The 27518-nt window shown below is 40.9% G+C and overlaps 1 protein-coding gene across 2 annotated transcripts in view; it reads left to right on the forward strand.

The window, feature by feature from the left end:
- Positions 1–529: 529 nt before the first annotated feature.
- Nipal2 (NIPA like domain containing 2) overlaps positions 530–27518 on the forward strand; it is a 97411-nt gene continuing 70422 nt past the window's right edge. The window contains exon 1 of one of the 2 annotated variants that reach the window (XM_060392931.1): positions 530–771. In XM_060392931.1, the coding sequence (XP_060248914.1) occupies positions 634–771 (138 nt within the window). In that variant the 5' untranslated portion in view covers positions 530–633. The remainder of the gene's footprint in view (positions 772–27518) is intronic. The other variant, XM_060392924.1, reaches the window with a different exon arrangement.

The following is a 27518-nucleotide window of genomic DNA, read 5'->3' on the forward strand; positions in this document are numbered from 1 at the left end:
TACAAAGTGAATAAATTGTAATGAATGATTAAAAAAAAAGAACAGGTCAGACCAGAACATCCGGTATGAGTTAAGGTTGTTGTTAAGATTTCTGTCCCAACCCAAATCTTTATACACAACAGCTGGCACCTTTTCAGCGATTCTTTGTGAAGGTATCAGACAGAAAGCCCATCCAGTCACCGTATACACTGCTGCCATAGGGTGTCCCCTTCTCTAGTTGACCGATAGTTCCTAGGGAGCGGTCAGTTGATGGGCTCTTAATTCCCACACTGCTCACAGTATTGGGGAGAGGGAGAGATCATGACTTTTTCTTTATTCCACATGTGGACCATTTTAAACCTTTTAAATGCGAGAACTGGGACAGCCAAGGACGACGGCCACTGGGTTAACCGATGGCTCCTTTCCTCCGTGCACTGGGACAAGCATTTGCTGCATGCACAGGAGATGATCTCATCCCTGAGCTGACAGGTGTAGCCGCCCCGGCGCGGGCGGAGGCGGCTCCTCCTGGCCCGGACCGCACCTGCGCGGCGGGAGGCAGGTGGCGGCGGCCGGCCCGGCAGGAAGTGGCGGCGGCTGCGGGAGGAGCGGCGGGCGGGAGTGCGGCGCCCAGCCCCAACACGCAGAGCCGGCGCCATGGCGGCGCTGCCCGCGCCCGTGGGCCCCGGGGACGACGCCTCGGCCGTCCTGGACGAGCTGTCTCGGAATTTCACGTACTGGGCACCGGGCCCGGGCAACGGCTCGCTGTCGAGCGCCTGGTACCGCAGAAACCAGGTAAGGCCGCCAACTCCACCGGGCCCCGCGGAGGCTGCAGGCCTCGGTGCCTTCCTGCCAGCCCTCCGCGCGCCAGCGGGCAGGGCCGATGTGTGACGCCGCCACATGTCTCCCCACCACACACACACACTACCACCGCTCGGCGGACCCTCAGGTTGCTCCCCCATATCACTTGGGCCTCTGGGCCCCCAAGGACCTCGCCTTTCCCACCTTCCTTCCGTCCCCTTCTGTAACTATCTGAGGTTGTAGGGGTGGATTTTCACCCCAGGTTCCTTTCCAATTTAAAAAAAAGAAGAAGAAGAAGTGACACCCTTCTCAAAAGCAGAAACTCATTAAGGGCAGAGTTGTGTCCCCAAGATCTCAGCAGCACCCTTTCCTGCGATATTCTCTGACTATAGTTCATCACTCGCTGTTTGGGAAAACATTGGCAGCCTAAACAACAGGGTTTATGCTGACGATACACATCTAAGAGCATCAGAGAGGACTGGAGGTGTTTTTGTTTGGGATGGCCCCAAGATCAGGGAGAGGAGAAAAGTTCCACCCACCCCCCTGCCTCCCTCTAGCAACATTTATAGTCTTTCAAGTGGGGCACGTGAGCTTTGATGGGGTAGCTTAAGGCTTGCTCCAGGTTTCCTAAGCCTGTTACTTTGTTCTTGTGCGTTAACAAAGCCATCAATCTTTTTCTTTTACCTGAGTACATCCATAGAAGTGTTATTGTTGTCCTAAGTGGGAGACTTCAACCACTAATTACAGGTTAGATCCTTTATATGCGTGAAAACTATCTTGAATGTTAGTTTCTGAACTTGGAGGAAATTTGTATAAAGAATAAATAAGCTTAGTCCTCCTTATTAATTTTTGGTACAGGAGATGTCATTGCCTTGAGTCTGTTTTGTCACAAAGGATAATAAAATGGGGAAGGTGTTGTTGCTTAGAGATGCATCCCATTTCTCCCTGCTTCCACTGTAATTACGAAGAACAGACTCTCTTCTCATTGAGACTTCCTTAGTATATGTTAGATATTACTATGGTAAAATATTAGAGTTAGTAGAAGTGACCACCCATGGCATCATCCGAAACAGAAACGCATTGTTTTCACAGAAAGAGCTTATACAGACATTAGTTTTCTTTAACATTTCCTGGAATTCTTGATTGGCTCTGCTCTCTCAAACACAGATTATCATGTGACATAAATGTTTGCCCTTGGTAGTACACAGTGGTACGTCAGAAGATGCTAATTAGAGCTCCTTAGCTGACAATTCAGCTCTTGTTGGTTGAGCTGAGCCTGTGCCAGCTTTCCCCAGCATGGTGCAGTTAGGTCATCCTAGAAACCATAGTGTTTTATCCTTTTGCTCTGCTGAATGGATAGTTGCTTTTGTTTCAAGGAAAAGTACAGATGAATTTTAAAATCCATTCAACAAATATTTTATCAAGTGCTACTGGTACTGTCCAGGACAGTAAAAGTAAAATGAAATCTAGCTTTTCCTTTGTAACACTAACTGAATGGAGAGATGGCTGAACATGGGGGTGAGCTCCAGAAAAACCAAGTGTGAGATCTGAGTTCCAAGCCCCGCCGTCTAATTAGCACTGGGAGCAACCAACAGGCCAGGACTGGCTCTCAGATGTTTCCCTCAGTTTTGTCACATCTGAAACGCTTGCACGGTTTCCTTTTGTTGGTTGCCCAGCTAGCTCCCGGCTTTCACAGTGATTGCATTAGGTCTTTTCAGTTAGCCTTCCCCTGTTAAAACATCCTGATGCCCCTGAAGAGCTCTCATGTAACCGTAGCCACTAAGTGGTGCTATCTGAGACAGACGAAAAATGTCTAGAGCAGAGAGTCTCAGAGCAAATAGTCCTAACTCTGGGTAAGTGTCTAAGAAGCCGCTATAGTTTGCACTGAGAACCTGTCCCACTTGAAAAAAAGCTTAGATGTGACAGAGTTCTGCCTGCTTGGTAATGTGCCTACACATTTTTAGTACAAAAGGCTAATATTCTTAAGGTGTTTACGGAGGTCACTGTGGTGTACAAAACATTTTGGGAATATTTCGTGTGGTCCAAGACCGAAACCTTTCTTTCATGTTATGAGATGACTAGGAAGAGGTATGTATCTCCAAACCCAAACAGGGGCCATGTGGTACCACGTGAGTGGTATCAAAGCCTGGGGAAGTCCAGAGCCATGGAGTGTTCAGCTAACATCAGGTCAGGGATTCGGTTGTAGAGATGGTTGGTGGTGGTGTTCTTATGTCACTGGGGAACAGATCAGGTGGCTCAGTGCCTGGAGCCATCCCTAGTTGGGATAGCTGCCGGGAACCACATGAATGTCCAGGGGCTCTGCAGAACTGGTCCCTCTCCTCACTGTCTGTGGCCCACTGGAGAGCTGGCCCCACCAGTGGCAGCACTGCTGTTGTGGGCCCTGCTGCTCCCCTGGTCAGCAGAGTGGAGCTGGCCCTGGTGGAAGGGGTGCTGGTGAGCCAGCCCCAAGGGCGAGAGTGTGGGAGAGCTGACTCTGCCACTTACCTGCTGGGAGATGGTACAGGCAAGGCAGTGATTCCCTTCCCGGTCCTTAGGCCTTGTCACCTACAGTAGTTGGGAGAGCTGACCCAAAGTCGTGAGAGTGGGAGAGCTAGCTCTACCCCTCACTGGCTGTAGAACTTGGGAAAATGGGCCCCGATCTCACCTGGGCAACACAGTGAAGCTGGTCCTGATGGTAAAGACGCAGGTGAGCCATCCTAGAAGGTGCGAGAGCAGGAGAGCTGGCTTAGCCCCTTGCAGGCTGCAATACTTGGGAGAGTGGGCCCCACACCTTGACTGGGCAGCACAGTGGAGCTGTTCCTGGAGGCATAGGTGCAGGGGAGCTGGCCCTGAGGGCATGAGAGTGGGAGAGCTGATGCTGGCTCCTGCCAATGGTGGCATTGGGTGACCTAGCCGGAGGAGTGCTGGAGAGCTTGCTGTGATGCTGTGGGTAAGGGAGAGCTAGCACTCTGACCAGCTCAGCTACCACCCAGGCTTTGAGTTGGCCCACCCAAATCTATATCATCTGCAAATTCTTGGGGTTCTTGAAAGGGCCAGCTCTGCTGATCCAAAGCTGCAGGATCTCCATGACACTGGGCAACAACTGGATGACCAGGAGGAAGCCCAGTGGGGATCCAATATTGATGGTGTCACAGAAGCCAGAGATCTTGAACCAGACCGATGATTCACTGGAATGAATATTTGCAAGTGAAGATGTGTGGACAGGGGGGTAGTCTGTGGAACACACTGTGACCTACTACAGCTTCCATGATGAGATGTTTTCTGTGCTCTGTTTTGTTTTTGTTTGGATGGCTGGTTGTGTGTGTCTTTTTTATTTTGGAGGGAGGTTACAAGGGCAAAGGGCAGATTTGAGGGACAGAGATGAGATTGACTAGGGTGCATGATGTGAAACTCACAAAGAGTCAATAATAAGATTTTTAAATTTTCAATTAGGATATAACAGGAGGAAACGGCCTGGAAGTAGCCAGGTGTGGCTAACTCTGTTGCATAAATACGATGTGTCATGTCTGACCTTCAGAGAAGTTGTAAAGTATTTAATACGTTGCCAACATTTAAAAATGAGATTAGCTGGGCCTAAAGAGATGGCTCAGCATTTAAGAGCATTTACTACTTTTGCAGAGTACATAGGTTCACTTCCCAGTGCCTACGGATGGCTCGCAACCTGTTTATAACTTTAGTTCCAGGAGATCTAATAGCCTCTTTCACACACATACACCTAAATTTTAAAACTGGGAGTAAAATGTTTTTTAAGATTAAAACCATATCACATACACCTTTAATTCCAGCACTCAGGAAGGCAGAGGCAAGTGGATCACTATGAGTTTGAGGCCAGCCTGGTCTACAAAGCAAGTTCTGGGCAGCCAAGGCTACACAGAGAAACCCTGTCTCAAAAACAAACACAAAAACAAACAAAAGATTAAAACTATATCATAGTATGATGTTTATTATCTAAAAGTCATATTTAAAATACACCATTTACATATATATGTATATATATATATACACACACATACTTTCCTTTACTTATATAAATACAAACCAAAGTTTTATCAAAGATCAAACCTGAGGATTTTAAAATAGCCCCTTTAGCAGAATATTTAAGGGTATGATTCAGATTTTCTTTTTTAAAGGTTAGGGCAGAATCCATCTTCCATCATATAAAGCATCTGGCTTTTTCAGTTTTGAAGACATTTGTTGAATTGTCTGGACTGTCACACTCCTATAACATTATTGGCACATAATAAAGTACATTTAAATGACAACATGTTGCCATTTTAAATTGGGAACTAAGGCTGTGTTTCAAGGAATACATTTTAAAAATGAATTAGTTATAAAATTTCAAGTTTCCATCATGTCCTCAAACATTAGAAGTTCAAGAAAGACACCTGACATCAGCTTCAGGATCTTAATGTATAACACACACACACACACACACACACACACACACACACACGCACACGAGCACACCACACAGAAAATGCACGTGCAACAAAAATTTAAAAACAAATCCAGGTTCTAGTTTTTCTTCCCCACAGGATCATAGTGCACTCCCCACCTTGACCCTTCCTTCTGCTCTCCCCTTCTTTCAGCTGCTGACAGATGTAACCATCTGGTTTCCAGCCAGTGATTGAGCCTGTTACCTTGATCACTGTTAACTATCTGATTACACTTGAGTGAATCACTTCATCTCCCCAAGCTGCAATTTTCTTGCTGCTAAGATTAGGTATGAGATCTTCAGATCCACTCCTACTGTGTGTTGAATAAAAAAGCAGAATTGAAAGATAAGGAGTGAACAGGAAAGGCAGACGGTAGGGACTGTTGCAAAAAAAGGTTTTCATCTTACATCTTTACATTTATAGATTTGCTGATTCACAAGGACATGGTTAAAAGGGTTATTCTGCATAGGATAAGATGAACATTCAGAATTTTTAATGTCTTCTATTTGAACTTTAGATTTGCAATGGCTTGAATTATTAAAGTTAACATATTCAAAGGAAATTGATACAACTTGCCAAAAGCTATTTGTCGTCCATGTCTAAAGGCCATTGCTAGAGATGAAGCCTGAAATGAATTCAGTGTTAAAGAGTAAACGTGGCAGGAGAGATGAGCATGGCTTGTCTCAACTGTCCTTAAGAAAGCCTGCTGACACCCATCTCTTCTCTGCCAGTGGCTGCCTACTCTCCAGAAGAAAGAAAAATGCTAAATGTTCAGAGGCCTGGGTAGAGACAGCTGGTCATTTCCATATTTTTCCTAGGAAAAATCTTTTTTTTTTAATTTTGTTTTCTTTATACTTACTGAAATTTTAAACTTATTTTATGTATTTGATATGGCATTTTTTTCTTTATCAGACTTTTTTAACAGCAAATATACAAAGCATCAAACAATTTTATTGAAGCTTTTGTTTAAAAAATGAAAAAGACAAGGAAAGACTTTCGTTAGTTTTAATGCTCTTGTGGACCAGATGTTTGCATTTAAATCTACCTGACACCTTTCCATGGCTCATTTCACACTAATTATAATATTTTCATACCCTAACTGCCAAATCTAGGGTGTAGAAAATTTTCCAAGTTATAGATTTACATGGATCCCTCTCTTCAAAAATCACTTTTATAAGAGGAAGGAGAGGAGATGTTGATCAAAATAGTATTAGAAGATACACAAGAGGGGAAAAGACAGCATTGAAATGCCAGGATACATGCCTGTCTGCACGAGAACCTTCTAGGAAGAGCCGAGGAGTGGCTGCCACCAAGCCAGGCCAGTGTTGTTTTGGCAGGAGGTAGGATATTGCTCGCTTCTTTCTAAACCACTGATGCTTGTTTAAACTGGTCCCTGGGCTTGCATCCTTGCAGGCATGGCATTCCTGGGCTGTTCTTCTGTGGCGTGGAGGGCAGGCTTGGTTTGGATAGTTTTTTAATTAAATTTTTATTTTTATATTAATTACAGTTTATTTGTTTTGTATCCCAGCTATAGCCCCCTTCCTCATTCCCTCCCAATCCCACCCTCCCTCTCTCATTTCCTCCCTGCCCCTCCTTAAGTCCACTGATAGTGGAGGTCCTCCTCCCCTTCCATCTGACACTAGCTTATCAGGTCTCATCAGAACTGGCAGCAATGTCCTCCTCTGTGGCCTGGCAAGGCCGTAAAGCACAGCCTCTTTACTGGGTGTGGTAGTGGGCTTCTTCATGTCCCTGTTTCTCTACTGAAGTGAAGATGTTCTGATGATTCCCTACTGAAATGATGATGATGTGCATACCCTACACAGATGTGGTAAGAATAAATAATACATGTCAAATAGTAAAATGCCCAACATAGAAAGTTCCCATTTTAGTGGTAATACAAGCAACCTGTGCTGTAGGAAAAGCCTGTCTTTTTATATAGAAATATATATATATAGTCATAAAAATATATTAATTCTCAGTACTCTGGGGACTCAGTACAAAAGGAAATAAGACAACACTTTACTTTGGCATGCTCACTATGTATATCTATGTATACACTATATATACTAAAGACTGTCTCTTGTCCCTTGCTAGGGAACCCACATGGAGATGGAGCTGCCCATGGGCTACATCTGAGCAAGAGTTCTAGGTCCTCTCCATGCATGGTCTTTGGTTGAAGCATCAGTCTCTGCAGGCTCTCCTGGGCCCAGCTTTTTTGGCACTGTTGGTCTCCTTGTGGAGCTCCTGACCTCTCCCGTTCTTTTTTATCTCCCCCTTTCTCCCTTAAGACTCCCTGTGCTCTACCCAAAGTTTAGCTGTGAGTCTCTGCATCTGCAGGGTGGAGTCTTTCAAAAGACATCTGTGGTAAGCTCCTGTCCTGTTCCTTCTCTTCTACTGCTTCCTGTATCTATCCTATTTGCCCTTCTCAATGAGAATTAAACATCTTCCTTAGGGTCCTCCTTGTGGTTTAGCTTCTTTAGGTCTATAGATTTTAGTATGGATATCCTATATTATTGGCCAATACACGCACATAAGTGAGTATATACCATGCATGTCTTTCTAGGTGTAGGTCGGAATGATCTTTTCTAGTTCCATAAATTTGCCTGCAAATTTCTTGAAACCTTGCTTTTAATAGCTGAGTAGTATTTTGTTGTGTGAATGTACCACAATTTCTGTATCCATTCTTCAGTTGAGGGACATCTACGTTGTTTCCAGATTCTGGCCATTACAAATAAACCTGCTATGAACATAGTTGAGCAAATGTCCTTGTTGTATGGTTGAGCATCTTTTAGGGATATGCCCAGGAGTGGTATAGCTGGATCTTGAGGTAGCACTGTTCACAATTTTCTGAAAAAGTGCCAGATTGATTTCCAAAGTGGATGTACAAGTTTACATTCCCACCTGCAATGAAGGAGGGTTCCCCTTTCTCCACATCCTCTCCAGCATGTGTTGTCACTTGAGTTTTTGATCTTAGCCATTATGATTGGTGTAAGATGGAATCTCAGAGTTGTTTTAATTTGCATTTCCCTGATGACTAAGGATGTTGAAAATTTCTTTGAGTGTTTCTCCACCATTCAATATTCCTCTGTTGAGAATTCTCTGTTTAGCTCTGTACCCCATTTTTAAATTGGATTATTTGATTTATTGTTTAATTTCTTGAGTTCTTTATCTATTATGGATATTAGCCCTCTCTCAGATGTAAGGTTGATGAAGATCTTTTCCCAGTCTGTAGGCCATTGTTTCATTCTGTTGACAGTTTCTTTTTCTTTTAAGTTTCATGAGGTCCCATTTATTGATTGTTGGTCTTAGAGCCTAAGCTATTGGTGTTCTTCTATTCAGAAAGTCGTCTCCTGTGCCAATGAGTTCAAGGCTTTTTCTCATTTTTTCTTCTAATAGAATTTAGTGTGTCTGGTTTAATGTTGAGGTCTTTAATCTTGTACTTTAATTTTGTGCAGGGTGATTAAGAATAGGTCTATTTCCATTTTTCTATATGTAGACATCCAGTTAGACCAGCACCATTCATTGAAGTTGCTATCTTTTTTCCATTGTATGGTTTTGGCTTTTTTGTCAAAAATTAGGTGTTCATAGGTGTGTGGGTTCATTTCCAGGTCTTCGATTCTATTCCACTGATCCACCATTCTGTTTCTGTGCCAGTACCATGCAGGTGCTCTAAAGTAAAGCTTGAGATGAGGGATGGAGATACCTCCAGACGATCTGTTGTTGTACAGGATTTTTTTTAGCAATTCTGAATTATTTGTTTTTCCATATGAAGTTGAGAATTGTTCTTTTTAAGTCTGTAAAGTATTGTGTTGGTATTTTGATGGAAATTGCATTGAATCTGTAGATTGCTTTTGGCAGGATGGCCATTTTTACTATGTTAATCCTACCGATCCATGAGCATGGGAGATCTTTCCATATCTTTCTGATATCTTTAATTTTTTTCTTCAGAGACTTGAAGTTCTTTTCATACGGGTCTTTCACTTGCTTGGTTAGAGTTACACCAAGGTACTTTATGTTTCTTGAGTTCATTTGCTTGGAAAACCTTTTCCCAGCTCTTTACTTTGAGGTTGTTATTTCCCTAATTTCTTTCTCAGCCCGTTTGTCTTTTGTATACAGGAAGGCTACTGATTTATTTGAGTTAATTTTGTATCCAGCCACTTTGATGAAGGTGCTTTTCAATTGGGGGAGTTCTCTGGTAGAATTTTGGGGGTCATTCATATATACTATCAAATCATCTGCAAATAGTGATACTTTGACTTCTTCCTTTCCAATTTGTATACTTTAGTTGTGTTATTGCTCTAGCAAGGACTTCAAGTACTATGTTGAAGAGATATGGAGAGAGTGGGCAGCCTTGCCTTATCCCTGATTTCAGTAGAATTGATTTAAGTTTCTTTTCATTTAGTTTGATGTTGGCTATAAGCTTGCTGTATATTGTCTTTACTATGTTTAGGTATGTGCCTTGTATCCCTGATCTCTCCAAGACTTTAAACATGAATGGCAGATACTTTTACAGCATTTAAGGAGATGATCATGGTTTGTTGTTTTTTTTTTTTTTTCAGTTTGTTTATATGGTGGATTACACTGATCAGTTTCTGTATATTAAACTACCCTTGCATGTGTGGGATGAAGCCTATTTGGTCATGGTGGATGATATCTTTGATGTGTTCTTGGATTTGGTTTGTGAGTATTTTATTGAGTATTTTTGAATCAATGTTCATAAGAGATACTGGTCTTTCGTTTCTGATTTTGTCAATTTGGATAGTGTCTCTCTGCCTTTTAGTTAGTTTGGCTAAGGGTTTGTCCGTCTTATTGATTTTCTCAAAGAACTAACTCTTGATTCTTTCATTCACTTTTTGAATTCTTCTCTTTGTTTCTAATTTATTGATTTCAGCCCTGAGTTTGATTATCTCCAGTCATTTACTCCTCTTGGGTGTGTTTGCTTCCTCCCACCCCCAGGGCTTTCAGGTGAGCTGTTAAGTTGCTCATATGAAATGTCTCTAATTTCTTTACGAAGGCGCTTAGTGCTAGGAACTTTCCTCTTAGCACTGCTTTCACTGTGTCCCATAAATTTGAGTATGTTACGCCTTCATTTTCATTGAATTCTAGAAAGTTTTTAATTTCTTTCTTTATTTCTTCCCTGACCCAACTGTCATTGAGTAGAGAGTTATTCAGTTTCCATGCTTTTTGCTATCTCTTTTTTTATTAAGGTGTAGTTTTAGACCATGGTGGTCTGATAGGATACAAGGGATTATTTCAGTCTTTTTGTATCTGTTGATGCTTGCTTTGTGCCCAACTATATGGTCAGTTTTGTAGAAGGTTTCATGAGGTGCTGAGAAGAAGGTGTACTCTTTTGTTTTGGGGTAAAAATTTGGTGGACATCTATTAGTTTAATTTAAGACCTCTGTATGTGTCATTATTTCTCTGTTTAGTTTCTATCTAGATGATCTGTCCCTTGATGAAAGTGGAGTGTTGAAGTCTCCCACTGATAATGTGTTGGGATCGATGTGTGATTTAAGCTTTAATAATGTTTCTTTTAAGAATTCAGGAGCCCTTGTATTTGAGGCATAGATGATCAGGATTTTGATGTCCTCATGGTGGATTTTTCCTTTGATAAGAATGAAGTGTCCCTCCTCATCTTTTTTGATTAATTTTGTTTGAAAGTCTCTTTTATTCAATATTAGAATGGCTATTCCAGCTTGTTTCTTGGGTTCATTTGCTTGGAAAACCTTTTCCCAGCCCTTTACTTTGAGTAGTATCTATATTTGTTGCAGAGGTGTGTTTCTTAAGTGCAGCAGAATGTTGGATCCTGTTTCTGAAACCATTCTGTTAGTCTCTCTTTTTATCAGAGAGTTGTGTACTTTTTGTTGATATTCGTGACCAATGTTTGTTAATTCCTTTATTATGGAGTTGGTGGTCACCGTGTATTTGTCTATTTGTTTTCTTTTGCTTTTTTATTATGAAGTTATCTTTGTCCTGCATTTTCTTGGGTGTAGTTAGGTTGGAGTTTTTTATTCTAGTATCTTCTATAGGGCTGGGTTGCTATGTATGTATTGTTTAAGTTTTGTCATGGAACATTTTGCCTTCTCCATCTATGTTGATTGGAAGTTTTGCTGAGTATAATAGCCTGGGTTGGCATCTGTGGTCTCTTAGTGTCAGCATAACATCTGCCAGGCCCTTCTGGCTTTCATAGCCTCTGTTGAGAAATTTGGTGTGATTCTGATAGGTCTGCCTTTTTATGTTACCTGGCCCTTTTTCCTTGCCACTTTTAATATTTTTCTTTGATCTGTAGATTTAGTGTTTTGATTGTTATATGATGGAAGGAATTTCTTTTCTCATCTAGTCTATTTGGCATTCTGTAAGCCTCTTGTATGTTTAAGGGAATCTCCTTTAGGTTAGGGAAATTTTCTTTTATGATTTTCTTGAAAATATTTTCTGGACCTTGGAACCTGGAATCTTCTTTTTCATCTATTCCTATTATTCTTAGGTTTTGTCTTTTTTATGGTGTCCTTGATTTCTTGGATTTTTTTTTTTTTGTGTCAGGTATTTTTTCGTTTTTATGTTTTCTTTGAGAGATGTATCGATTTCTTCAATTGTATCTTCAATGCCTGAGCTTCTCTCCTCCATCTCTTGTATTCTTTTGTTGGTGATGCTTACCTCTGTGGTTCCTGATCTCTTCTCTAAGTTTTCCATCTCCAGGATTTTCTTGGTTTGTGTTTTCTTTATTGACTCTAATTCTGTTTTCATGTCTTGAATGATTTTATTCATTTTCTTCACCCGTTTAATTGTAGATTCCTGTCTGTCCATGATTTGTTTGGTTGTATTCGCCTGTATTTCCTTGAGAGATTTATTTCCTCTTCATATACCTCTAATAACTTCATAACCATAGATTTAAGATCATTTTCCTGTATTTAGCTGTATTAGAATATCCATTGACTTAGGGGTTCTGGAGAAGCTATGATGTCCTGGTTTTTGTTGGTTGTATTCTTACGCTGGCCTCTAGCTGTCTGGTTGTCCATAGCCTTGAGTGTTTGTTCCTGGAGCCTATATTGTAGACTGGTTCCTCCTGTTTCTGGAGTCTGGAGTAGTCTTCAGGAAGATGAGAGAGGTCCAGGGCCTCAAGAATAGGAGCTGGAATTCGGATGCAGCTAAGGAAGGGAGTGTGCAGGCACAGTTGTCTTGATAGGCTTGGCTCAGATGTTAGTGAGGGAGCCTTGAAGAGTGAGGTGCAAGTACAGGCACCGGTGCAGGCACAGGTGTTAGGAGTGGGAGTTGAGGGTCAGGGTGCAAGTGTGCACAGTTGCCTTGAAGGGCAGGGTGCAGATGGGGGTGGAGACGCACAGGTGTCTTAATGGGCTCTGCATGGGTGGCAGTGGTGGGCTACCTCAGAAGGGAGCTGGGTTGCAGTTTACATGCCTGCCAGACTCTGTGCTTCTGCTACTTAGACTCATCTGGGTTGCACCATCTTGGATACATGATCCATATGCTTCTACTTTTTGCCTGGTCTCCATGGGGTGGGTTGTCTAGCAGTACTGTAGCATGGATGCTGGAAACATTGTCCCAGTAATCCTGATGCTGCCCTGGGGGGGGGCAGGAGGGAGGGATCAGATGTCTGGCTGCTAGAGAGGAGGGTCCCTGGACCTGGGGCTCTGAACTTGCTGGAGTATGCAGAAAATTCTGGGGTCCCACAGTTCAGTACTCTTAGACCCAGGAGACAGCTATGGGGGAGGGGAGCTGGATCTGATCAACTAGATTGACCCCAAATGTCTTGGGAAACCTGAAGCTGCCCTTAGGGAAGCAAGAGGGATGTGATGTCTGGCTGCTAAAGTGGGGAATCTCTGGAGCTGGGACATGGAGTATGCAGGGAGTAGAGGGCATCCACAGTTCATGCCTCCTGGACCCAGGAAACCGTCACGGGGGCTGGGATCCAATTGGCTCCAACCCCTGGGATGTCCTGTCTAGTGTGGAAGCCCCAAAGTTGATGCTCTGGATCCAGCTACCTGTCCTCATCAGTCCACCCGATAAAAATTATGAGCAGACTGCTGAGAGCCCTTCTCAATATTATGGGGTAGGCAAGAACAGCAACATCAGAAGACATGCAGTGTGTTCTTAAAATGTAGTTGTACTTTTGTGACATGGTTGAGCTTGTAGGTGGGAGAGGGAAGAAAGGGAGACAGAAAGATAGAAAGAATAAAAATGCTTTAAAAATACTTGACAAATTACCACCCCCAAGGAAAAAAAAAACAACCCTCTAAAATAGCATTACCATATGATCCAGCAATCCCACTTCCTGGTATTTACCCAAAAAATTGAAATCAGTATGTTGAGGAGATAGATTTCTGCACTACCCCTCAAGTTCTTGTGACATTAGTCACAATAGCCAAGTCAGGGAACCAATGTAAGTGTCCACTGGCAGATGACTAGGTAAAGAAAATATGGGATACATACACAGCATCATACTAGTAACCCTTAAAAGGGAAAGAAATTCTTTCACTTTCAACAGTGTGTTATTAGAGAACATTATGCTCAGTGAAATAAGACAGCTGCAGAAAGACAAATACCACATGTTCTCACTTATGTGTGGAATCTAAAACAACTGAAGTCCTAAAGCACAAAGCAGAATGCCGATTGTACAAGCTGGGAAGTGGAAGGACTGGAGTGATGATGGCCAAAAAATACAGTCTCAGGAGGAGGAAGATTGGATTTTTTTAACTCTGTTACACAGGGATAAATATAGCTAATAATGTGTTATTACACATTTGAAATAGCAAAGAGTAAATTTCAAATTTTCTTAGCATAAGGATGATAAGCATGTGAAGTGATAGGTGTTAATCTGCCTTATTTTATCATTGTACTTCCCAGCCATAAATCATAACATTACTTATACAGATTGTAAATTCATAATAAAAAGGTTAAAAGTACTTGAATAACATTTAAAGAAGTGATCTTTGTTTATATTCTCTAACTGACTACATACATGAAACTTCCAGAACTAATGCTGTATGTGATTTTGAATAAATGAATAGGAACAGAAAGGAAATATTATTAGATACCTTTGGTTGAGGTTGCCTGAGTCATTGTGGTAGAGAAACAAACGGGTAAGATTTAAGCACATCTGCTTTCAGCAGCTGCCATGTCCATGAAGAGAAGCTGTGATTTACATGCAGAGCCATTTAGCAGTTACCATTAATAAGTCCTATGGGTGTTGTGTGCATGTTGACCATGAGGTTTGTTAGGACATGGCTACTAGACCACTGGGATAGAGGAATTTTTCTAGAATACGAGTTGAAGTAGGAGAAATTCATCTGGCTTTGAGGGCTGGCCTTTTGGAGGCAGAGGACAGTTCATATCACAATATACAAGGCATATAGAATACTTAAACTGGCTTCATACCTTAGCTTCAGAAAGATTTGGTCTGATGGATGCAAGGGCTTTGACAGAGAACAGACAGTTTGAGGCAACATCATGCTCCCTCTGGAAACTCACTCAGTGGCTGGCATCTGAGAGTCAACAGAGCCATTGTTCAGGGCAGCTTGTGGCAAACTACTGCTGGAGTTCAAGTCAGGGATTGTTCCCCAAGCACTACGTGGTCTGGAAACCCAGGCAGGTGGAGAGGAAGGCCTTGCAGCCAAGAAGGCTACAACATCCAGCTTCAGAGTGGTTTTTCCTGCAAAAGGCAGCCTGTAGTCCTGACTCTTTACCAAGAATTACAGGTTTCAAAATCACGATTCTGTTGCTCTGGGGGTGAACAGCAACATCCTTTGTGTTCAGTGTGTGTATCAGGGATTTCAGAGAGTCCCTTCCAGGGTTATGTTGTTTTGTATAGAGCTCAGTTTAAAGTTTCCTGAACTACAATCTTGCTTTTTCTCACCTCTCTCTTTCTCTCCCTTTAACCAAATGTTAGAAGCCTCCTGCAGAGAGTAACCAAATATACTCCATTTTCTACTTATTGTTCTCCTGAAACTTCAGTTTCTCAGAAGTGAAGAACATGATGACATCCCAGTAAAACTAAAGCTGATCCTTAACTGACTTTATGGGGGTGGGTTGTTTGTCTGTTTGTTAATTAATTACTGAGGAATATACAATTGTGGGAATAAATGTGTTCCCTAGTAAAAGACAAAATGTAATAGTTGTTAAATACATGGGGAGGCAGTATGTTGGGGTTGTCTGCAGAGGTTTTAAGGTTGATTAAAAACTGGCACAGAATTGCATGTAGCAAGAATACACAGTGTTATGTAACCCTCACTTTTTCTTTATTTATTTGGATCCAACATCATGAGACTTACTTATAATAGGAATATAATAACCCTATAGCATATAACAAATTCCTGTAGCATGACCTATTTCTGATTGAAGGGTTTTTTCTTTTTCTTTTTCACATATGAGACCATAGTTTTAACCCTGTTCCAGATCAGTACTACTAGCAACTCCATTATCTCAAGAGTCGAGGAGGTAAATAGTAAGAGTCTGATTCATCCAGTAATCTAGAATGTACCACAGATTCCAGATTGTTGCTGGTATTCGCTGCTATGGATATTATTTCTGTATGACCCTGTTGCAATTAATCTCTTCATTGCTCCTATTTCTTGCTTAAACCCGTAAAAGCCATCTCCCAGTTACTCTTCTGTTCCTAGGTCTCCCGCCCCACTATCTATCTCTGCACTTGCAATAGTTTGAATTTCAAACGTCCCCAAAGCTTTATGTGTTGAAGGTTTGGTTCTTAGCCTGTGGCCCTATGAGGAACTGATGGGATCTATAAGAGATGAGGCCTAGCGCAAAAAAGTTAGGTTGTTTGGGGGCATGTCCTTGACTGGGATATTGGGACCCAGGCCTCTCCTTTTCTCTTTGATTCATGTCAGCCAAGAAATAAATAGCTCTGTTCTGCCACATGCTCCCGCCATGGTGTGCTGTGTTACAACAAACCCAAAAGCAACCATGGGCAGAAACCCTGAAGCTGTGAGAAAAATAAGTTAGTGTTTATATAAAAATGCCACACACAACCCATCTTAAATCCAGTGAGGTTTATTAGATGGAGATGGAGGGAGAGAGGGAAGGAGAGAGACATGATGGGGGGAGGGGGTACCCTGACAGAGAGAGGGGAGAGCAAGAAAGCAAGAGAATAAGAGAGTAAGAGAGTGACAAAGTGGCAGGTTGGTCCTTTTATGGAGCAATTGAACCTCGCCTGCCAGGTGCGACTACCTGGCGAGTGACCCATGATGACATCATATGTTGCTAGGCAACCCAGAAGCAGGCTGCCTAAATACTAACAATAAGCCCTTTCTCCTTTAAGTTGATAATTTGGGTGTTTCCACAAAGATGAAAATCTGGAGAGATGAGTGAGTCCTTTAAACCTTGGCCTGTTCTCGTCTAGTTTAGAGTCCATTTTGTCCTTGCCCTATGCAGAGATCCATGGGAACAAAGACTCCTGCCTGCCTTTCCAGTCAGCTGTGCTATGAATCGCTGTTGCAAGGCTCCTGTATACTTTGTGATGCTGCCTGCTCCGCCCTTTCCAAGAATGCACACAAGAATGAGCTGGCTGAATAATCTCTTTAAAGGAACCACACCCTAATCCCTAAATCAGCTGTAAATGTTCCTTGCACAGCATAAAAGATGTTGCAAATGTAATTAATTACATTGGGAAGACTTTCCTAAATCAATCAGTTGGGCCCCAAATGTCAGTGCTCATGTTCATAGAGCAGGAAGGCACAGGGAGATTGACACACAGAGGAGGAGAAAAGAGTGAACACAGAGCCTGTTGGTAGACTCTCCTCTAGAGCCTCCAGGGGGAGCAGAGCTCTCCCAACTCCATAGTTTCATCTCAACAATATTGATTTTGGCTTCTGGACTCTAGAACTGTGAAAGGATAAATTTTGTTGGCTTTAGTCACCAAGTGGAGCAGCCTCAATATTGGATCCATGTGCAACCTCGGCACACTCACACAGCACGCTCTCTCTTCCTGGGGGCTCCAAAGGACACATGCTATACACGCGTCACAGGTAACATCTGACGCCAGCTTCCTTGAGCTGTCTGTCTCCCATATCTCCCATCTTCTCTCAGATCACTTTCATTTCACATCCTTTCCCTCCACATCATGTTTTTTTCTCAAGCTGTGTCTACATGTGGTTTGAAGTAGTGCAATGGTTTTATTTTTCTCCTTAACATCTTTTCTTGGTTCTACAAGCTTCCTTTTTTATTTCTTTTCTTGTTATCTTCCCTTTAAACTCGCATTTTTAAGTGAATCCATATTCTTAATTTCATTGAGCTTGCAAAGCAGTTTTTTTTTTTTACTTTGAAATTCTTCAAACATATGAAACAGTAAAAAGAAATAGGACAATAAACACCATGTGTCCCTCACCTAGACATTGATTAATTGTTAATAATGTGAAGTATCTAATTGGTTCTTCTCCATGCATAAACACAGAGAACAGTTTGAAACTTAGTGGCACACGCTGAGTCTCCCTTGTAACTTGCTCACATATGCACAGTCTCATCTCTAAGACTCTGGGTGGTTTAGAGCCAGGCTGGGTATTTTAGAAGTAGTCTAGGTGTCTGCTCTTCATTCCTGCAGTGATTTGTTGGCTTAAATCCCTCAGTGTAGCCCATCGTTGATATCAAAAGTACATCTCATGTCCAGCTTACGCCAGCATTATTACAATCAGGAGTTGACTCTAACTCTAACTGTGTTCAAGATCAGCCCTGGGTCTGTGGTCCTTTTCAGTCACACACTAGCTCCATATTGGTCTGATTCTGAATATGTTTTGAAGATAGAGCCAAAAGTATGACTGAGTTCAAAGTCAGGGCTCAGACAGACTTTTACTAATTCTATACATTCCTATGTTATCACATCACAGCTCCAGCTGGACAGATTGGCCCACTTAGGGACTACAGGTCAGTAATACAAGAATGCAGGTCACTGTAAAATATTTAAAGAACATTCTGGCACACACAAAAAAGTAGGCTACAGGATTCTTATTTCAAATAAAACACTGTAATATTTGTCAGTATTGCTATTTTGAACTTTGTTTTTAATGAATTGTTTGCTATGGCTGCCACCATCTATTTGCCAAGACATCCAGGAAATGGCAGAAATAAAGCCACAATAGTGGCAACGCAGCACCATTAAAAGGGTTTCCTCCTATGTTTCCAGCCTGTGCTTATAACGCCATTATTAAGGTGTAAAAATAACCTTTTCTCCTAAGATTGTCTTTGTTTTACTTCATTTTCTCTGAACTAAAGAAGCAAAAACTGTGCTAATTTAAAAGCAAATGTGAAGCATTGATTTCACCAGTCAAAAGGTTACCTACAAGGTCCAACAACCGTGAAAAGTGGCTCACAGACTTAACCCACCTTTCTTGGGCCAAAAAGAATTAGGCTGTGACTTTGCATAAGTCACTTTGCTTTGCTGATTCTCTGATCATCTCTTTCTAACTAATTTTGGTAAAACAACACGGGCAAGGCAGGGTGGAAGAGAGTGGGTGTGAGCCTCAGCCTCCACTGGTTCTAAATATTAGGAAGCAGGTGACATAGCAAGTAATGATGTAGACATCTTTACATCTTTTAATCTAATTGGATAGAGATTTTAACAAGCTCTATTCACATTAAGAAAATGAAATTTCTGAATGAAGCGGAATATGTCAGTCATTAAATAACATTTATCAAAATTAATCTAATCAGAATTAAACGGTATTTACATGTGGTTCTAATAAGTTCCTGCATGACCTTGAAGGTCACTAAAGCAGGCTCTTTCAGAATCATTGTAAAAAGCTGTTGGTCAGCTTTTTAACTCTAACAAAATACCCTAGGTAAGGAACTTATAAAAGAAAAAGGTTATTCTTGCTCATGGTCTTAGAAGATCCAGTCTGGGTTGGGCAAACCCATTGCTTTTTAGGCCTCTGGCAGCATGCCATAATGGCAGTGATGTGCAGCAGGTAGTGGAACACACTAACTGCATGGCCAGAAGGTAAAAGAGACGGGCGAAGGAATGAGGGCCCTACAGCTTTTTGTGAGGGCATCCCTTCAGTGACCTAAGGCCTTCCTGCAAGGCCTCTTTTTCCAAAGGTCAACAGCACCCCCAAAATATTGTCACTCTGAGGCCCAAAAACCAAAAGCACATGGTTTTGGAAGACATTCAGCATCAAACCATGGCAACCATTATTGTGGACTTACTCTAAATTATGCTTCAAATATGAAATGTCCCCACAGGCTCAAGTGCCCCCAGCTGGTGGCACTGTTGGGAATGGTTGTTGGACGTGCCTGGAGAACAAAGGACTGAAGGCCCTTAGACTGCCCTGTGTGCTCCAGTTGTGTCTGGTTCTCTGCTGCTCTCACCACGATGAAGTCACCCCTCCATACCTTCTCCAGCTTGGTGTGCTGACGTGCCCTGAAGCTGGGAGGCAAAATAAACCCTTTCCCTTTAAGTTGCTCCTGTCAGGTGTTCTGTTGCAGTGGTGGGAAGAGTAATTAATATTTGTCACTATTATTAATATTTGTTAGTGCTGTTTTAAGGTGTGTATGAATTTGAATATAATTGGGATGCAATAAATTTAGAGAAAAATCTTGGGAAAATAGTAATATATAAGCTTATGTGTAATGTTATCAGAAAGCTGTTGCTGACACTTGCTTTTACCAATATATTCCTTGTTCTTTCATATGGTATTGAAAACCAGGTATTTATTTCACAGTTATGGAATCTCTTAGTTATTAAGATCTGAATTCTGGAACAAACTTTTGACCTCATACAAACTGGGCATTTCATATATATAAACCCCACTTAATTTTAAAATAGCTTACTCCCTTTGAGAGCCATCTGCAGGTAAACTAGAAGACAGACTTGAGAAAATTACCCAGAATTCAGTGCACAGTGGTGAACAGTTGGAAAATGAGAGATGCTGAGGAACTAGAATGATGGAATGAAAAGTTGAGCATATTAGTAAAAGAACCTCCAGATGGAGACTACAAAGAGCAGATGAACAGCATTCAATGAAAGAATTAGTGATAACCCAGCAAATCCTTACATTGAGGCAGCACAAAGAAAATCGTACCTGGAAAGTTGTAGTAAAAGTGCAGCTGATAACAGAGGACATCTCAGCATCCCAATAAAAATGACATTTCAAAATGTTTACTGCATCTAAATTCAGCAGGGCAGATATAAGTATATAATATAACATAACAGATATAATTAACAAGTATATTTACAGAATTGCAGAGAATTTAAAATTAAAATATTATTTAAAAAGCTACTGATACTTTCTCCAGAAAGGACACTGAGTTTCAAAAAAGATTGGAGAACCTACAATCCAAAAAATGGAGACAATCCATATATTTACCAGCTGATGAATGGATAAATAAAACATGCTGTATCCATACACTGAATTCTCACATAGCCTCAAAAAGAAATGATCCATGTTACATGCTGGTACACAGTATAACTTAATGAACTTTGAAGTCATTATACTAAATGAAGAGACCAAACAAAAGGCTATATAATTTGTGTATGCATCTGTGTAAGGTTTTTTTGTTTTAGTTTTTTAGAACAAGTAAATTGACACAAACATAGAAAGTTGATTGGTTGCCAGGAACTGGAAGGAGGGATGAATGAGAATTGGCTGCTTATGGGTGGAAGTTTCTCTTGTGGAGACAAAAATATCTGAAGTGAGATAGATCACAGGGATGTCTGCTCAACTGAAAATCATTGAAAGGTGTACTTTGAAAAATGGCCATTATGCAACCTGAGTTCTATCTCAAATCTATTTTTTTTTTTTTTTTGGAAAAGGTAGCGTGATGAGCAAAGGAATGGATAGACAAGACAAGTGCTCAATAAAATTAACAAAGACTAGCAATGCTCATTCATTGGTGTTGAGAATGGGGAATGGCACAGCCATTCCCGAGACAGTGTGGCAGTTTCTTTAAAAACTAAATGCACCACACATCTAGCCTCACATTGTTTGGCATCTATTCAAAGGAGCTAAAAACATAGCCACACAAAAGCCTGTGTAATGACCTTTACAGCAGCTTTTGTTCATAGCTGCCTAAAATGTGTAAGCAACAAAGACTCCCTTTAGTGGGTGAATGGATAAATAAACGGGGGTATATCCAAACAATGGGAATGTTTTCAGTACTGTAAAATTGGACCTAATACAGCATTGAAGAATGTGAAGGCACCTTCCCTGCTATTACAAACAGAAAGAAGCCAGCCTGGGAAGTGTATCCACTGGATAGCTCCAGCTACATGACATGGAAATGAGACAGTAAAGGGAATGATATTTTTCAAGGGTTGGGTTGGATTGAATTGGAATGAACAAACACAGATCAACTTGTTTGGGGGTTTTTGTTTCTTTGTTTGTTTACATTCACAAAAATCTTTACTAAGGTTATACTAGGCTGTCAATTTTTAATTCTTGATCCCTTGCAGTGCTTAATTTAACAATTAAACTTATTATAAATGTATTTGCATAAGAACAGTGAGCCCTTTGAATAAATAGTTTCTGTATCTACAGAATCAGTTAATCATGAGTCAAAAATATTTTGTAAACTACAAGTCTATACTAAATATGCATAGATTTTCCCCCGATTATTCCCTAAGTGATACTGTAGAACAGCTATGGGTCTGGCATTTCCATTGTGTTACTATTGTATTAATTTTCCCTGGGGAGATGTGAACAAACACCCCTTCGTCCTGATAGGCACCTGCGGCAGACCTAAGTAACAACTCCACCAAAGTTCAGTTTGGTGGACCAGGGTATAGGCATACTTTTGGGGCTACTTTATCAGGTTTTTATATCTCCCACCCTTCCAACCCTTCTTCGACTCTAACCCCTTTCAACTCCCCAGCACTAGGCAGGAGAGAAAGGAGGTTAAAGAAAAAGAAGGTTCTGCACATATGACCTCTTCAGACTACTTCCTACTGATTAGGAGTATCGGCTTCCTAGGAGCAAGTCCAGTCTTCATTGTCAGAATATCCACAATCCAGCAAACCACCAAACAGCAAAAGCAAACACAGCAGCAGGGACCATCAGCAGCTGCCATGGTCCCTCTCAGGGCGCTTCCATTTATACCCTCTCCTGAGTCCCTGGAATTAAACTATCTGCAGCTAGTAAAAATCACATCCCTCCTGGAGCACAAGACTGTCCTAGTTAACGGCTGTACACTAGCTGAAGCAGGCCTCTACCCCAAACCTGAGCTTAAAACAAAAACATTCACATAACACAGAGGGGGGATCCAAACACAGCTACATCATTGCAAAATCCCACCACAGGAGATGTCCCCATGCTGAGACATGGAATCCTCTCAATTAACCTTTTCCTCCTCCTCCTCCTCCTCCTCCTCCTCCTCCTCCTCCTCCTCCTCCTCCTCCTCCTCCTCCTCCTCCTCCTCTTCCTTCCTCCTTCCTCCTTCCTCCTCCTCCTCCTCTTCCTTCTTCTTCTTCTATATTGCAGCATTTGTCTCTCAATATGTGGGAAAACAGACAAAATGGAGTGATGGCAATGGCTTGAATCCCAGGTGGAGAACCTGGGACACTAGGGAGTGTCAACTTCATTACCACTAGCCTTTTTCAGCTAGCTATCATTATTGTTCTGCTTGTTCCATTGCCTTAATACTGAGTCAAAATAATCACTGCTCTAACATGACAATTAGTATGGTATCCTGAAGGAAAAAGTTATACTGAAACAATATAAGTTAACCAGACAATATGGTATATACTCACTTATAAGCAAATTTTAGTCATATTGTTCAAGATAGACATACTATAAAGCACAACTCCAAGAAAATAAGTTCATTAGGCATCTTAGGCTTCATGTCAGCCCACTAGTTAGGGGAGTGGGCGATATCTCTGACATGAACTATGTTGCCTGCTTTTTGATCACTTCCCCCTGATGGGACTTCCCTACCAGGCCACATGGGAGGAAGACAAACTCAGTCCTCATGTGACTAGATGATCTGGGGTGTCTGCATAGGAGGGGCTCCCCTATTCTGAGGAATAGGGAAGAGGGGATTCAGGATGGAAGGTGGGACTGGGAGGAGAAGAGGGAGGGACATATAACTGAGATGTAAATTGAATTAATTAATAAAATAAATAACTTTTAAAAAGTAAACTAGGCATTGTTTAAAGTTAACATGTGTAATAATAATACATATTTATTATATGTTATTATATATAAGATACTTGAGCAGCACTTTGGCACCCGCAGAGGCCTTGGAACTAATTACCCACAGATATGAAATTAGTTACTTTTCTTGTCACTGTGACAAAACCCCTGACATGTATCATAAGAGAAGAGAAAGTTTATTTTGGCTTACCAATTGGGATATAGTCCATCCTTATAGGAAGGCACTGCAGTGAGGTCAGCTGTCCATGGTGCAGGAGGCCTCTTGTTCACATCTCAGCAGATCAAGAAATAAAAAGAATGCCACATTGAATTGACTTTCTCCTTTTTCCCTTTTTATGCAAGTCAGGTACCATCCCATGGGTACCTGGGATAGTGCCATCCTGTAGCAGTTTGAATGACAGTGCCCCTCATAGGCCCATAGAGAGTGGCATTATTGGAGGTGTGCCCTTGTTGGAGGAAGTGTGTCACAGGGGGTGGGCTCTGGAGTTTCAGAAGCTCAGGCAAGGCCCAGTGGCCCACTCTTTCTTCCTGCTGCCTGCTAATACAGATGTAGACCTCCCGGCTTCTTTTCCAGGACCATGTAAGCCAGACCCAATTAAAGGTTTTCCTTCATAAGAGTTGCTGTGGTCATGATGTCTCTTCAAGCAATAAAATCCTAACTAAGACAACCATATCCAACACAAATCTTTCCCCCAGTTAATTATCTCCGGAAACATCCTCACAGACACACTCAGGTGTATGTTTCACTAATGCCCTAAGTCATCTATCTGTCTGCCTGTCTCTCTCTCTCTTTTTCTCTTTCTCTTTCAAACTTTCTTTCCAAATATGTATGAATATTCTGCTTGCATATATGTCCATGTACATGCATGCCTGGTGCCCACAAAGGCCCTCTTGGATCCTCTGTAAGGGGAGTTACGAAGATTGCTTGTTGGCACTGGGAATCAAACCCAGATCCTCTGGAAGAGCAGCAAGTAAGTGCTTTTAACCTCTGAGCTATTTCCAATCCACTTAGGCTTTTCTTAATGAAATCAAGTTGTCAATCAAAATTAACCATTACAAATCCATCCCTTGCCAACTTAATACCAAATGCACCACTTTAAAACATAACATTCCACTTCTGGTCCCTAAAGTATTATGTTCATCCCATAATACCAAAAAAATTTAGTTCATCTCTAAGAGTTTTCCCAAGTTTTTACAGTTGTAACATCATTTAAAAGTTCAAATTTAAGGTTTTCTATGAGACTCAAGGTGATCTGTGGGCACCTGCAAAAATGAAAATGCAGATTACATACTTTAAATATACAGTGGTGTAGAGTAAACATTTCCATCCCAAGAGAGAGGAAAGGAGCATAGAAAGGATGGGTGGGACCAAAGCAAGACTGAAACCCATCAAGCAGAGACGGATTTTAGGTTAGTGAAACTACCCAGGAGATTCTATAATGGTGGACATGTGTTGTTATATAAAGTGGCATGGTTGTTGGTTCTGAAAGGAGCTGAGACATAATTTTTATTCTGGAACTAGCTTTGTCAGGAGGAAGGGTCAAACTATGATCAGGCCCTGAAGCAGAAGAAAATTGCAAAAGGGAACAATATAATATTTCAGAAACAACATGATGAGCTTTAAAGGGAAGAGGCACCATATGAAGAGGAGCTTCCTTATAAGTATAGCTTAAAATAAGAATGACAGCCATCAGGAACAGGATAATGGGTGGGGGAAACAAGGAAAAGAGCCATTTGAATGAGGTCTGACTTGTGTAACTTGGTAGAGGGAACTGGCAGGATGTTTAATACCATGCAGTTGTTTGGGATAGCTTACCTGACAAGGAGCCCAGGTACTGGTTAAAGCCATATATTATGAGCATAAAATTTACAACACAGAAAAGTTTCTTAATATCTTAGGGAGAGAGCTGCAAAAATTAGGGGGCCTAATTTTTTCAGTCTGTGGTATCTGGCCTCTGAGAATGACCAGTAGACAGTAGCATGATCTAATACATACTATACATTTGCTAAAATCCGTGGAATGTTAGCAACAATGAAAGAGAGCTAGCCTTAACATAAACTATAAATTTGGATAATGATGATGTGGTAATGTAAAAAATGTACCATTTAGGTTTGTAAAAGAAATTGATGATGAGAGAAAATATACATGTTACTGGAATAGGGGACATATAGGAGAGCTTGGTGATTTCTGTTCAGTTTTCTTTGTGAACCTAAAACTTCTAGAAATAAATTTTATTTAAAATGTAATCACAAGGACTAATTGAACTAGATACTAGATAATATCCTATCATAGTAACCAGCAACATATAAGGTAGTGAAGAACATATTACAGTTAAAATAAGTGCAAGCATTAATAATGCTACAGAGAATGAGAGTATTGATGAAGTTTAGAATGTGTGTGATGAGCAAATGATGACTTTGTGGAGAAACTGGATTACTCAGACATTGCCACTCTGAAAAGCAGTCTGGCAGTTTCTGGCCAAGCTAAAAATGGACTTATCACACAACCCAGCAATTACATTTTTGGGCATTTATCCCAGAGAAATTAAGACTTATATAAGAATTTATACATGAACATTTATAGCAGCTTTATTTATAACCACTCTAAACTGGTCATTCAACAAGTGAATAGTTAAATAAAATGTGATACACACATAACCTAGAACACTACTCAATAATTAAGAATGAACTATTGATATGACATCCTTGGGCAACTTAACATTATGCTCAATTTATAAGAGCCAATTCAAAAGTAGAAATACTTCATGATTCTACTTGTATAACATTTGTGAAGTAACATGAAAATGGAGAATGGATTTGTGATTGCTATGGGTGAGGCTCAGACAGAAGAAAGGTTTGTGTCTCTGTAAAAGGGTAACAGAAAAGGTATGATGGTGGTAGAACTAATGAATATTTTCATTGTGGTGGTTATAGAACACAAGTAAGTGCATATATAACTGAATAAAGGCCATTGAATATTGAATATTTTGTTCTAGTTTTGTAAGATGTTAACATGTAGGTTATTGGTCTTACCTGTAGAATTCTTTGCAACATACTATATGAATGTACAATTATTTCAAGATGACATTTTAATTAAAGAGGTAGATATTAAAGTTATTTTTATAAAACTGTTTGTTTCTCAGTTTCTCTTTTAACCCTTGCTATTACACAAATAATTGCAACTATTATATTTTTAACAAGCTTCACAGTACAAGAACTGAGCAGTTATTACTCTATTCCTAACCCTTTAAGCTAATTTGGTTTCCTCTCAGAGTAAATCCCCCAGATACTTGTATTTTGTGGTTTTCCCTGCTCCAGCTCCTCTCCTGGTGTTTCCTAGACTTCTCCCGTGGCTGAATCCCCTACTTTCTCCTCTAACTCCTCCTTTCCTGGCAGGCAGGAAATCTAGCCCTGTTCTCTCCCCTGCTCAGCAGTTGGCTGTAAGCTGCTTTATTAGCATGCCAGGGGACAATTAGGAAACAGTCTTTACACAACATTGAGACAGGAGATTCTCAGAACAAAGATTACAACCAGATATGGGGGGGAGGGTCACAGAAATCAGCATTTGAGTTACACACTAACCTTATGCCTACATATCCCTTTTTTAGTCTAATAAAAGGCTCTTTCTCTTACAATAACAAACTATATGTAATACAATTATGAAAATTATTAGGTAAGATTTACATTTGTATTTTTGACACCCTTGGATAAAGTATTCTAATACCTATCAATTCCAATCATCTTAAACAATTTAAGTTTAACTGTGAGACTAGAACTGTCTAGTCTTCAACCCCATCAGAGATTTAAGAGGGAGTAAATGTTACCTAAATATGTAGGAAGTGCAGGCAAGCAGCTTCCAAAAGTATAGAAACGACAGAGATATTTGGCTGCCTGGACAGTCCCCAAAATTTCTTTATAATGTTGGAGCATCGTCTTCAGCCTTCTGGCTCAGAATATTTGACAGACTTTTCTGTGAACCAGGAATTATAAAGAACTTGCCTACCTTGTCCTTGCAAAACTCAGCAATCAACCTTCCTGAATCCATTTTGTTCAGTTTGGACAGTATTCTGTCTGTAACTGATACAAGGGCATTTTCTCACCCAGGGGCTACCTTGCCACATATAATACCATTAATGCTCTTTGAAGTAGAATGGAGGTGCTGCCAGAAGCAGACCCTATC

Source organism: Meriones unguiculatus, chromosome 1, assembly GCF_030254825.1.
Source record: "Meriones unguiculatus strain TT.TT164.6M chromosome 1, Bangor_MerUng_6.1, whole genome shotgun sequence".
NCBI lineage: Eukaryota > Metazoa > Chordata > Mammalia > Rodentia > Muridae > Meriones > Meriones unguiculatus.